The 13,231-nt window shown below is 36.6% G+C and overlaps 1 protein-coding gene across 1 annotated transcript in view; it reads left to right on the forward strand.

Moving 5' to 3' along the window:
* The first annotated feature begins 213 nt into the window (after positions 1 to 213).
* LOC115430565 (cholecystokinin receptor-like) overlaps positions 214 to 13,231 on the forward strand; it is a 73,358-nt gene continuing 60,340 nt past the window's right edge. The window contains exon 1 of the mRNA XM_030150654.1: positions 214 to 659. Coding sequence (XP_030006514.1) covers positions 527 to 659 — 133 coding nt within the window. The 5' untranslated portion in view covers positions 214 to 526. The remainder of the gene's footprint in view (positions 660 to 13,231) is intronic.

The raw sequence follows: 13,231 nt of genomic DNA on the forward strand, positions 1-13,231 counted from the left end.
CAAATTAATTCCCTGATTTTTATTACCTGGAGTGGTTTCAATTTGCAGCTTTAGATAACAAGCATTCATGAACAACTGAGAGAGAGAGAGAGAGAGAGAGAGAGAGAGAGAGAGAGAGAGAGAGAGAGAGAGAGAGAGAGAGAGAGAGCGCTCATCAGTTGCCTTAGTAGCAGCTCCTGTTCATTCCTCCACAGTCAGGCTTCAGTCCGTTGCGTCGTGCGTAACGCGGGGCTTTCCTCAAGTGTGCGCTTTGACGCACCTCTCACAGTCCGCTCCTTCTGCTCCTTCTGCTTCTTCTGCTTCTTCTTCTTACTCCTGCTGCCGCTAGATTTTCAACCACCAGAAACTTCACTCTGCTTCATCCAAGTTCCTCCACACCACCCCTGCTCCGGCTGTGATGGAGGGAAAGGTGGCGATGGTGGCAAGTTGAGTCCAGGTTCAGCAGAAAAAAAAAAAGAAAGAAAGAAAGAACTCGGTCAGGTGTGAAGAATTATTCTGATTGTCATCGTCCGGTCGTCAGACAGGAATGGCTCTGCAGGCTGTCAACACGAGCCAGGTGGAGGGGTCGGGCTGTGGAAACCTCAGCGTGGAAGTTGCTGATTATAATATCAGCTCCAACAGCAGTTCGGTGATCCCCAGACCGGCCACCAAAGCAAAAGGTAAGAGCCTCTTCTCTTCTCTTCTCTTCTCTTCTCTTCTCTTCTCTTCTCTTCTCTTCTCTTCTCTTCTCTTCTCTTCTCTTCTCTTCTCTTCTCTTCTCTTCTCTTCTCTTCTCTTCTCTTCTCTTCTCTTCTCGTGAATCATCCAAGCTGAGGTGTTAAAGTGCGTTTACTCAGATTCAGACTCAGATGGCATCCAAGTGCTCCCTTCAGGGAAAAAAAAGAAAAAAGAAATCAACATCTGGACTTAAACAGATGGTTGATAAACCAACCTTATTGTTTCTGTTAAACTCATTATAATTATGTGTCTGTGAAATCTGTGTTTAACCCTTTCATGCACAGTGGTCACTACAGTGGACAGCTATTTTACAGCTGTTCTATTCATGGATTTTGTTATTTTAGTTCCATATCTGCCAACACGGTGGATGCTCATGCATCATCCCATACATTGCAGTTCATATAATTACTTGCTGTTCTTCATAAATTTGATCTACACTAACATGTTTGAGTGTAAATCATTTGCTTGTTGTTGTTATTAGACCGTAATGAACATTTTTTTTTTTTTAAACATAATGATGACAACAGTAGCACTGGGTTTTTATGGGTTAAACAAACAGCTTTCTTTCTTTCTTTCTTTCTTTTTTTTTTTTCGCATATTATCTCCATGGAGTGAGTAATGACCAGTATTAGAGTATGCTAAAATGTGAGAAAACATCAGGTTAGCTGCATTAAAATGTTTTTATTTCATAGTTTTCACACAGTATTTCAGTAAATACGTTTCTTCTCTTCAAAAATTAAATGCATGGTGTCCAGCCAAAAGGACAATTTTGCAACTCCATGAAAAAGAGGTTCATAAAAACATGTCGATTGCGTTATGTTTTTTTAATGCCTAGAGGAATAAAAACACTCAGTAAAAAAAAAAAAAAAAAAAAAATCCTAATTAAGGCTCTCGTAATTCATGCATGAAAGGGTTAATCTTTCCAAATGTCCAGGGAGTATGCTTTTTTTTTTTTTTTTTTCACAATTCCAAGTTTATGTCTTTCAACATAATCAAATGCAACAACCTCTGGATTAAATAAATAGGCTGGTTTTTAATCGGACCTTGCCAGTTTTCCTGCATTTTCTTGTGATAACAAATGGCCACATGCCTTAAAATTACCATGAGACCTAAAAAAATTGTTTTATCACACATGGAGAATGTGATGTTTACCCCCACACAGCCAAAAAATCTCCACTTACTGCCTCTAAATAGATGTCTTGTACCACTGTGATTACTTGAAAATATAACTGACTTGCAGTGAGCACTTAGTGTGATTGTTTCCATTCAATCACCACAGAGCCCCATTTAGGTTTCTTTGCATCTATTCTGCCAGAATTAGCAGCAGCGTGGCTGTGCTCTATAAGAAAAGCTGTTTAATTTGTTTCTGCATGTTTATTTTCTTTCCTTGTAATTCCCAAATGCTGATTCCATACTGAAGAGATTAAGCTTCACGCCAGAAAAGATAAGACGCCCGAGTTTTTGTCTCACATCAGAAAAGAAGTGGAAAATATGGACTGATTAGATAATGAGTTCCGAACGTGGGTGAGATTTTTACTTTTTTCTCCCTAGTGTTTGCTGCAGTGTCAAGAAATTTTAAAATCTTCCCCCACTAAATAATTCACAGCTAATCCTCTTCAGTGCTGCGTTACTTTTATTGACCTTATTCAGGTAGGAGTGTACAGCAGCAGCAGTATAGGCTTCAATGCATCCTCAAGGTCCGACTACCTGGAGAGCAATCAAATCAACAGGGGCTGCTCAGTGTTTGACCAAGGACCAGGGGAAATTTCTGGCAGATAGATTACTGCCTCCTTCTCACTCCCTCTGTAACACACATTTGACTCAGTCTTCTTTTATTTAATTTACCTTGATTCTTGGTGGAGCTGTTTCTCCTCTGCAGACAGAGCGAGGCAGTGAAGCCTGATGGTCGGATTCCGCTGCATTGTTGCATTTAAATGTAATACTCCTGTGCTGGGACAGGAAATTAAAGCCCCACCTGACCTTCTACTTGTCCAACAACCGAATTATTGAAATGGAGATTTTGTCCTTGACTTGCAGACTGTGGGTGCAGACTTTTATGCCTATTATCACATGGTAAAAGGTTTATTTCTATTGGAAAAAACCTTTATGTGCAAACAAACCTGTATTTTTGTGGGCTTAATGTGCCTTTCTCAGTGTTGAAATGAATATTAAACATTTTAGCAATGAAAACACACTTTAATTTATTTTCTACAAGCAGTTATTTTCAGTTACTTTGCAACTCATTACATTTAGTTTACTCTAAAATTGCAGAAAATAGTGAAAAACACCTACACAGAGGTTTTTGTCTAATAAATTATATTCTTGTAAGAGACAAAGCCCCAGTATTTTCAATTTTAAACACTAAGAAAAACATAAAAATTGCTTTAAAAAAGGATAGAAACTTTAAATCTGTGATAATTTTTTAACTATTTGATTAATTTCCTCTTGATAAAATCAACTGAGGAGCTGATATTGTGCTGTCTTCTCTATGCTTCTCTATTCTTCTATGCTTCTCTACGCTTTTATATGTTTATTTTGGAGGAAATATAGAGAAAAAGCAGAATCGTAACTGTTTAAAAGGATGTAATAATCAAATCTGCAAATAGATAAGCAATTTCTGATTGATTTTCTGTTGATAAAATGACCAATTAAGTGACCGATGGTTTCAGAATATTCAATTACTCCAAAAATGTGTGTATTTATCTTTCAAATATCTGTTAATTCTGGAGAAAAGGATATAGAAAAAGAACATGTCTGTTTTAAAGGACTGAATAAATCTGTGATCTCATAAAAGATTAAAATAATTATTGATGACTTTTGCATATAAAACAGTCAATTAAGTGACTAATATATTCAGAGAACTCAAAAAATTTGCATATTCTTGGATCAGATCAGCATTTTTATGCTCATTCTTGACATCAGACCAGATCAGATGTGTATTTTTTAGCAAATCTATAAACTCTTAGACTATTTCTGATACATTTTCTGTCAATAAAACAACATGTTAAGGGGCAAATAGTTTAAGAAATCAATGTATATTCTTCTCTAAGATCTGGGGTTTTGGGTACATGCTTTAGACAAAGGCAGTTTTGTTGTGTTTCTTTGCTCTGCAGCTGTAAACGATACAGAAATGAAACAACATGGCACAGATTTCACATTATCTGAACACTGGGGACTCCTCAGAGCAGTTCAGTCCAGACGAGGCTTTGCTTATGTGGAACAACATCTGTAGCTGCACCTTCGCTCGTCCCAGACACTCCACGTTGGCTGCTGATTCAATGTGGCATATTGCTGAGCTCACCCGGTCCTTTTGAGTGCATGTGAGATAAGTTATCATGAAGTGGATCTCATAAGCATTAAATGAGCACTGTTTCATTTTTCCGAGTCGAACCAAGCAGTCGCCTCTGGGCTCTGAGTTAAAAAAAAAAAAAAAAAGACACACAGAGACTTCTTACTGCAGAGCATCAGTGAACTGCACTAAAAATGTTGGTGTGCAGCAAAATATCCGAGCAGTTTCTACAGCAAGGTGTCTTGTAACAGCTTGTATACATGTGGTGACTGCCATAACATGATCACAGTAATCAGATCAAATAATTAGAAACATTTGAAGCGACCTGGTGATGCAGAGCAAACAGCACCGACGCCGGCTGTGAGAGAATAAAAATAATTAGTGTATCTTTCTTATTATAAGCTGCTTCCTCCTTGAAGATGAAAAATCCTTTAGTGTTACAGCGGGTATGTAATGATGAAAATCAATATGAAATTATGGTTTTGTCATGCATAATGATGGGTGCTTTGAATCTAACACACTATGGTTTAATACTCCATTTGTAGTCTTTTTAATGTGTGACATCAGATTTATTGGTTATTCTACCGCTAGGAATACATATATATAATGTTTTGATGTTATCCTGTATGTGATAAAGACTTTGATTACTGTAGAATTCACTAACAGACCAAACAATTTTAGATCAGATGAGATGAGATAAGTTAAGATAGTATTCATTGTCATTTTATTGTCACCTATATAATTAATAACACTGATACATATAACTCTAAATACACTGTTGCCCATCAAGTTGGACTAATTTTGTTTTTACATTCCTTTTTTCCCTCATTTATACACATCAGTAATCACCTTTGAGTCCCAGTGACACTTTATCTATCAAGACTAAATCACATTGTCACAATTATTTCATGAGGAGAGATACAAACAGTGGAGCAATAAAAATAATACTGAGCCCTTAAGTCAGTGTTTTTCAACCTTGGGGTCGGGACCCCACGTGGGGTCGCCTGGAATTCAAATGGGGTCGCCTGAAATTTGATAAAAAAAATACTAATAAAAAATGTTTTTAATGATTCAAAATATGTTTCATTATAATAAAAATGAAGCCAAATGTTACAATAGATAGACAATGTCTTGCCCCTTTTGAGATACCCCATGGTACCTCACTTTAAAAAGAACGTGAATTGCAGTCATTGTGCAACTATTTTCACACAATGTTTGTTGATGTTAAATTTAAGTAGCCAGGACAGTCATAGTTTGTGGTAAAGATAGTAAAGTAACGTGGTTTTGTGTTAAACAAGTGGAGAGATATAAAAAGCATTAAAAGAGCTGAAATTCATTGCAAATCTGGTCATGTTGAAACTGCAGACACGTCTTCATCGACTCTGACCAGACTGTGGATGACTTTCCAATGCATAGTCTTTCATTTTTTGTTTTAACAGTCTACCAGTCTCTCAGCAACACTGGTCTACATTATTTTTAAAGAAATGATCTGCCTCCGAGATTAAATATTCTAAATTTTACATTCCTTATTAAGATCAATTAAATAAATGACAAAAAGGCAGGTTAAATGGTGTTTTTAATATCTATGATGAAGTGTTATTGCACATATATATTGGTTTATGTACATTTATACAATAGATTTATAAATCGTCCCCTAGAAAGAATCTGAAAAGTGAATGTGCACAAAGTTATGAATTCTCTCATTAATTCTCAGAATTTCACATTTGACCCAATACTGTATCTTGGAAACTACCACCAACCAACCAACCAACATTTTGACAGAATTTTTCCTTATCAGTGACTCAAACTTGGTAACGTTTCAGTACTTTTATCCTGCAGGCATTTTACTTGTGGACCAGTGCAATCTGCAGCTTTCTTGATGTGTGAAATTATTTTTTAAGCTGAAAAATATGTGTTTAAATGATGGCATAGTTCAAACAGGATCTAAAAATGACTTGTCTCTCGCATTGACTGTAATACAATTGTTTTCTAAAATACAGTCCTGTGGGACACAATTGCCTGTATTTGGAGCCACAGTCAGATTAATACAGACATATTTGACTCATTCTGATCTGTGATTAGTCATTATACCTGCCTAATCACTTGTGGCGTTTTTTTTTTTATCTATGGAGCTGTTCTGGGGCCAAAAGTTTTGCACATGAAAAAATAAAATTTGAAACTGAAATTTCAAGTTTTGATCTTGAATTTTGAAAAATACAACAATGTATTCAAATTAAAAATAAGTGTATGAAAAGGTTTTTTCAGGTTTAATCTAATGTTGATTCACTTTGGTAATTCTTTTGAATAGATTGTTTCTTTTCATTTTTCACTTCCTTATATAGTTTGATTTTTGAGGTTGAATTTTTTTCCAGTTGCATGTTTTTTGGGAGCAAAACTTCTGGCCCTGATGTGGTGTGGGGGGCGTGGCCTCAACTGAGAGGGGCATGGAATCATGAGTAGTCGCTGTTCCATTGACCCTCAAATTGCTTGAATATAACTTGTGCATAAAAATTTACATAATGGAAAAATGGCAATTTTGCCAAAACTCAAACTTTTCAACAGAAAGTTTTTGCGCTGGCAAGAGGTGGTTTTTTGGGCGTAGTGCAATTGGTATATCATGCAAAACTGCAATGGGAAGACCTTTTTCCGCAACTAGAGTCACATGAACAAAAAAAGGATGTTGATGGATGTTACAAAAAGTGAAGAAGAAGAGTTTTAAAAGAAACATGGCGCAGTGGGTGTGGACACACCAGGAAACCAAATCCTTTTTTTAATTTAGTAGGATAGAGGGGTAATATATAATAATAATGAATATATCTGTAAATCAACATGATATTTACATTTATTGCCATGTTTATGGAATGACCTCTCATGTCATTTCGCGATAATAAATAAATAAATAAACAAATAAACAAATCATAGCATTTGTGAGTTAATGAAAAAAATACATTATGCACTTCTATTTTTTTGACAGTTAGTAAATATTGGTAAAGTTTTGTCCAATGGAAACGCGACTAGTGACAGCATAACAAAAAGGGTTAGAGACCTTCCACACTCGTGTTGCCTTTATGGAACGTAGGAACTAAAACAATTCAGACTCAACACTTTATATACATCATATTCAAGTAACTGGCAGTGAAAAAACTGACGTCAGTGAAAAACTTACATTTAAAAAACTGTTAACATCCTTAAGTTAAAATGTACCGGAAGTGTATTTTGATGTGTCTTTCTCTTCATCAATCTCTATGTGCAGTCTGTGCTCTGAACACTACCTCCTGTCATAGGGGGATTGTGGCTGTATTTGTAAAATTGTAAGGGTATTACGTTGTTTGTCGTATAGCTATAAGTAAGAGAGGTATACACAGTTTGCAGGGGTCAAAATTATATAATTTGCTGCCTTTTGAAACATTATAGATGTTGTTTTAGCTATGCAATGGTATGACAGAAAATGAAAAATTCATTACATACAGGAAATTAGAGGTATGCTGGTTAATTTCCAGCATAGTCAAAGAGTGGCCCTTGTGTTTATCACAAATCTTGAAGGCCCATCGTGGAGAATGTAGAACGTGATGGCACTAATAAAAATCCCTTCAAACATCAACCATGCAATGGTTGTATTGATCTTTAATGTCCTCTCTCTGCACAGCTCCTTTATTTACTCACTCGAGCAGAGGAATGGAGGGAATAGCTGGAGTTTCAGAGCTGGTATTAGTGTACGTTGATGGAGACCCATTTCACTTTCGGTTAATCCTCCATCATGTGACTCAACCGCGCATACAGTGGCTGTGTATGAGGGTAAACCCGGCCAGCACATAATAGCTTTTCAGTCCTCCATGCAACTAGCTGATCCAGAAAATGATTAGTTAATTTATCTTATTTTTGGAGGTACAGTTATAGATTGAGCTTAACTCAGTGGACCTTGTATCTACCTAAGTTTCTAGAGTAAAGTAAAGTCCAATCAGTAATTGAACTGCAAAGTGTCCCTAAGCTGGCATTGTTTACATAGTGATTTATGGGAATTGAGCTGCAAACCCCACCAGTGAATGTTTAATGTGTTGTAGAAGACGCTGGCTTTTCTAAACATCTCACTATATATGTAAACAAGGGATTCCCATTTAATTGATCGGCTTAATTTGGGTACAATTCCACCTCTTTCACTGAGAATTGCAATGTGGTGTTTGGATCACCAACAAATAATAACGTAAGTTTTGGGCAGTGTACTTAATAGGAGATTACAAGCAGCAGACTTTGTGCACAATGCATAAGGGACAGAGGTGAAGATGTTCATTAAGGGCCCAACGAAAAATATTTCCCCTGGGGCGCCGTTACATGGTAATTGGGCAATGCATCAAGTTCAATAAATGCCGGAAAGGACTCACCAGGCCTGTGTGTAGTCGGGTATCGTTTCAACAGGCTCACACGGTTGAGTATAACGCTTTCTGTGTGTCTTTTATTTCAGATCGGTTTTCCCAGCTGTTAGAAGCGGGTGCAGCTTATCCATTTAAGATCAGATGCAACATATAGGCTCCGAAGACCACATGTAATGTATATGTTTGAGAGCAGATGTAGAATATGAATTGAGGACTTAATATAACACAGGCAAAAGGATGGATTAAACACAGCAGTATGCATTAGAGACCAGATGTAATTTTACATGTAAGGCCAGATGTAGTATATGCGTTTAAGACTGAATGTAATAACATATAGGACTTTCATTAGTCTACTGCCTTCAGCTTGCTGCTGGCTGGTGTATTATTTAGTTGTTGTTTTTTTTTCTTTAAATATTTTAAAGCTGCTCCAGCCAGAAAATAACAATGAAGTAATGTCAGAATTGGAAAATGCATACCCTCTTTTTTTGCAGATGTCTCCTGTTAGTCCTAAACAAAAGACTAAATATTAGGGCTGCATGATACTGTAAAAAATTGACATTGCAATTTTTTTTTTTTTTTACCGTGGGATATATATTGCGATATGAAAAATACTCAGGAGGATATAATAGCTGTGTTGTGCCGACCTAAATGGTCAAACAGGTGCAACATGTGCAAGGCACTGTCATCACAGAACACGTGTTTCAATATCATCTTTCTTGTAGCCTAAAGAATTCCAGATAACTGACTTTTCTTTTTGGCACCAAGTCTTTGTTTTTGGTGATTTTCTCTTGTTCGTTGCTCATTTTTCAATGTTGTTACCAGCCACTCACTCCATGTGCAGGGGTGTGGACTGCTTCGGCAAACTGATTAAGAACGATTGTGACTGGTGGATTGCTGTACGCAGTGTGTGTCAGGGACCCAGGTTGAAATTAGATGAGAACACGTTGAGTTCATTTGCCTCTTACATTGCAGGACCTGCGATGTGACTATTACACTGCAAACAATCTAAATCTTTCCAAGTGTATTTTTCTCATTTCTAGTCAAAATATCTCATCACACTTAAAATAAGACATAATCACCTAAAGAGTAACCTGATCACCACCAAAATTTAATCATTTGTTCCTTGTGCCAGTATCAACATTTCCTGAAATTTACATCCAAATCCGTCCATAACTTTTTAAGTTATCTTGCACACAGACAAACAGACAAACCAATGCCAACAAAAACATAACCTCCTTGGCAGAGGTAAAAAAAAAAAAAAATCAGCCAATTTCAAGAAATCTTACCAAGATAATTTTCACTTGTTCCATTCAAGCCAAAAAAAATCTTGAATTAAGCAAAAAAAATCTGCCAATGCAACAAGTGATAATTATCTTGGTAAGATTTCTTGAAATGAGATTTTCAAGATCTGTTGTCTAAAAATAAGTTCTTCTATCTCACTGAAAAGTTCCTCTTTAGGTGATTATGTCTTATTTTAAGTGTAATGAGATATTTTGTCTAGAAATGAGAAAAATACACTTGGCAAGATTTGGATTTTTACAGTGTGCACACACGTACATCACGATGACGATGCTCAAAGATACACTGTGTAGCTCTACTAAATATAAACATAAATGACCTGTGAAGGATGTGAACGGACGTCAGTCATGCATTTTATCCGCCTACTTGTCTGCGATTAACCAAAGTCTGTCAGGGGGCAGATTTCCCACAGCCTGGATAGACATCGGTAGGCTTGTTGTTTATTCACAGATCACTTGAATTACAAGAATGCTGAAAGGTAATTATGGAATTTGTGCTCAGTGATGCCAGAAAACTACGAAGCACTTCCGCATTAAAGGGTGGATTAAACATATTAGTGTGCGTTTAAGATGAGATGCAACACAGGAATGACCAGTCGTAACAATTATGTAGGAGGATGTGTATGATATAATGGTTTAAGCCTGGGTGCTTTTTGTTTGCTTTTCCCTTTAGAGTCAAACACAACATAAATGCCCCTCGTACATAATGGTTTTGTTTCCAAGATATGAGACTGATGAAATGCATTGTGATTTACTGAAATATACATGAGGCCATGATGCATAATTTTCCTTCTTCAGTGAGTCATTTAACCAGTCGTGTCTTTAAAACTAAGCCACCATCAACACATTCTTGTCATATATTCTCCTCGCTCTAAATGGAAATGCATGCAAACATCCCCAAGCATAAACACACATATGTTGCATCTGGGTGTAATTGGTTAAGTCAGCTCATTTTGTGCTTGGTGCATGACTTCAATTGCAAGTCAACAAAGCTATTTAGTTCTTGACGACCTTAAATAGGATTAATTAATACTTTCAGACTGAATAGACATGGCTTTTATTGAGCTTTACTCGTTTCAGCAGAAAAAAAGCTTTTGCCTTCAGGGAAAACTCAGGTAAACCACACCTCAAAATGACTGAAAATCTTTCCTTTAAGGTTACAGAAGTGTCAAGAAACTCTCCTTTCTCCTTTCTCACTGCACAATTCTATTAGAAGACCACAGATTACACCCTCTGTTTCCCCATTTCCCCCCCCTTCCTCCTGCTTCTCGTCAGCAGGCAGCCTCGATCGACCACATTTCAGGCTGGACTCTTAACGTCAGACCACACCATTATCACGGAATTACATACGTTTGCATTTGGCAGTGACTCGGCCAGAGCATGATGCAGATAGTCCCTGAGATCATCACCCCCCCCCCCCCCCCCCCCCACCAGAGCCTGAGATTCACACGTTATGAATGAATTAAAGAGCAAATAAAGAAATTCACATTATACACAAGGAGATGACCTCTTGTTTTATGCAGGAGGAGGTTGGAGAGGTTTTTAACTGCTCTAATTGGGGTGAGACAGACTGAGGTCATGAGTGACTAGACAGAAAAGGAGCTTGTGACTGTATATGTATGGCTTCTGTGCCTGAACTGCCATGAAACTTCATTTATATGTGTTAATTATTCAGGTTATTTTACCCTTATTCCAAAAAGACTGTTCTTCTCATGTTTTTATATGGCTGGTTCGAATGAATATTCCACTTTCAATGACCACAAAGTTAATTTATGTTATCTTATTTTTATTTATATATTTATTTTCTGATTTAATTTAATAAATATAGTTTTATATTTACATTGAAACAGCAAAGGAATACATTTTTGCCCATGATGCACAAGCAACACATGAATTGGCGTCATACTTTCTTATCTTTCTATTAACACTAAAGACGTATTTTTCAAAGACATGTTTTATGACTCATAAGATTGATCTTCCACTCCCTGTAATTTTTATGTCTTTTGGATGTTGTTCAAGTGGATTTTCCCTCCCCTTCTTGCTTATGCAGCAGATGAGGCATGTGTATTTATAGTAATTATGTTCCGATAGACTGATTTATTGTCCACCATTAACACATTTCTATTTCATACAGGGTTTTAGCACACAGTTTGACAGTGCATTTTGTCCATAACCTTGAATAAGTGGAATAAATCCATCAGTATAAATAATTACAACCTCATGTGTTCCCCATAGGGAGTAAAACCATTAATATTCTGACATATATGCCACCATGCATTCTCTGATTAACATAAAACAACTCCATGATGGACAGTCATTTCTTCTGCCCTGGAAATGTTTCATTCATATTTCATTTCTTACATTAAAAAGGACACTGTATTTGCACAGTTGTAAAACCTGCACCCATAATACTCTCCTTCTGACCAAAAATGCGACATGATTTTTGATGGTTAATCAGTTGTTTTGGGTACCACACACAGACCATGTGTCACAAACTGAGGTAAAAGCTTAGATTTGAGTTTCAAAATGTCAAAGGAAAAAAACAAAAACTGTAACTTTACTATACACTGTTGCTCATGAAGTTGGAATAAAATATTTTTCCCTCTTGACATGAAATGATTATGACAATAGTCGCTTTTCCATTGACCCTCAAACTGCGCATAAAATTTGCCTAATGGAAAAATGATAATTTCGCCAAAATTCTCGTTTTTCGCGTAGAAGTTTTTGCGCTGGCAAGAGGTGTTTTTTTTTTTTTTGCGTGTAGCACAATTGGTATATCACGGAAAACTGCAATGGAAACACCATTTTCCGCAACCAGAGTCACGACTGTTCAATTAATTATGGTAGTTCACGTGTCCAACAACATCATCAACTCCCTGGTTTTGTGTTTGAAACAAGTGCAAGTGAGCAGACAAACTTTGAAACTTTGCCAGAATAATTGCATGTGCAGAGGTTGTTCTCATTTTAACACACTGATGTAAAACATAAAATGAATTAAAAGGCATTAAAATGTAGCCTTAGCGTGCACAGAGAGTACAATGATCTTAAATCCGCATTATCCCGAGGGTGGGTGTTCTATTTAAGACCACTTTTACACATCTGTGAAAGTCCTACTAGGATTACTACTGCGCACAGACCTGCTGATAAAAGTACTGTCCATTTATCTGCATTTGTCACCATGCTGTTTATCTTATTTAGCGTGTAATTTAAGCAAATAAAAGACACATTCAACATTAATTTGAGTAAAAAAAATTTTGATGAAACAATTAAATAGATTCTCAAAGATAATTTTGAAAAATGGACAGTAAAACTAGTAATGATAGTGAATTACAGTAACATTTAGGACTTAATATGTCTGCTGGACGTTACCAGGGTAATAAGTATGCGCATTCAGTAGAACTAGAAACATGCGATCTATAAGAATGTGATTTATATGTTGTTGAATGTTAGAAGGCGTCTGGCTCTTTTTCATTATGTTTGCAGAGGCAGCAGAGTGGACAGAAATTTACCGAACGTATCGGCCTCCAGGGAGCTCGCAGTGCAGTAATTCAGTCACA

Source organism: Sphaeramia orbicularis, chromosome 2, assembly GCF_902148855.1.
Source record: "Sphaeramia orbicularis chromosome 2, fSphaOr1.1, whole genome shotgun sequence".
Lineage (NCBI taxonomy): Eukaryota > Metazoa > Chordata > Actinopteri > Kurtiformes > Apogonidae > Sphaeramia > Sphaeramia orbicularis.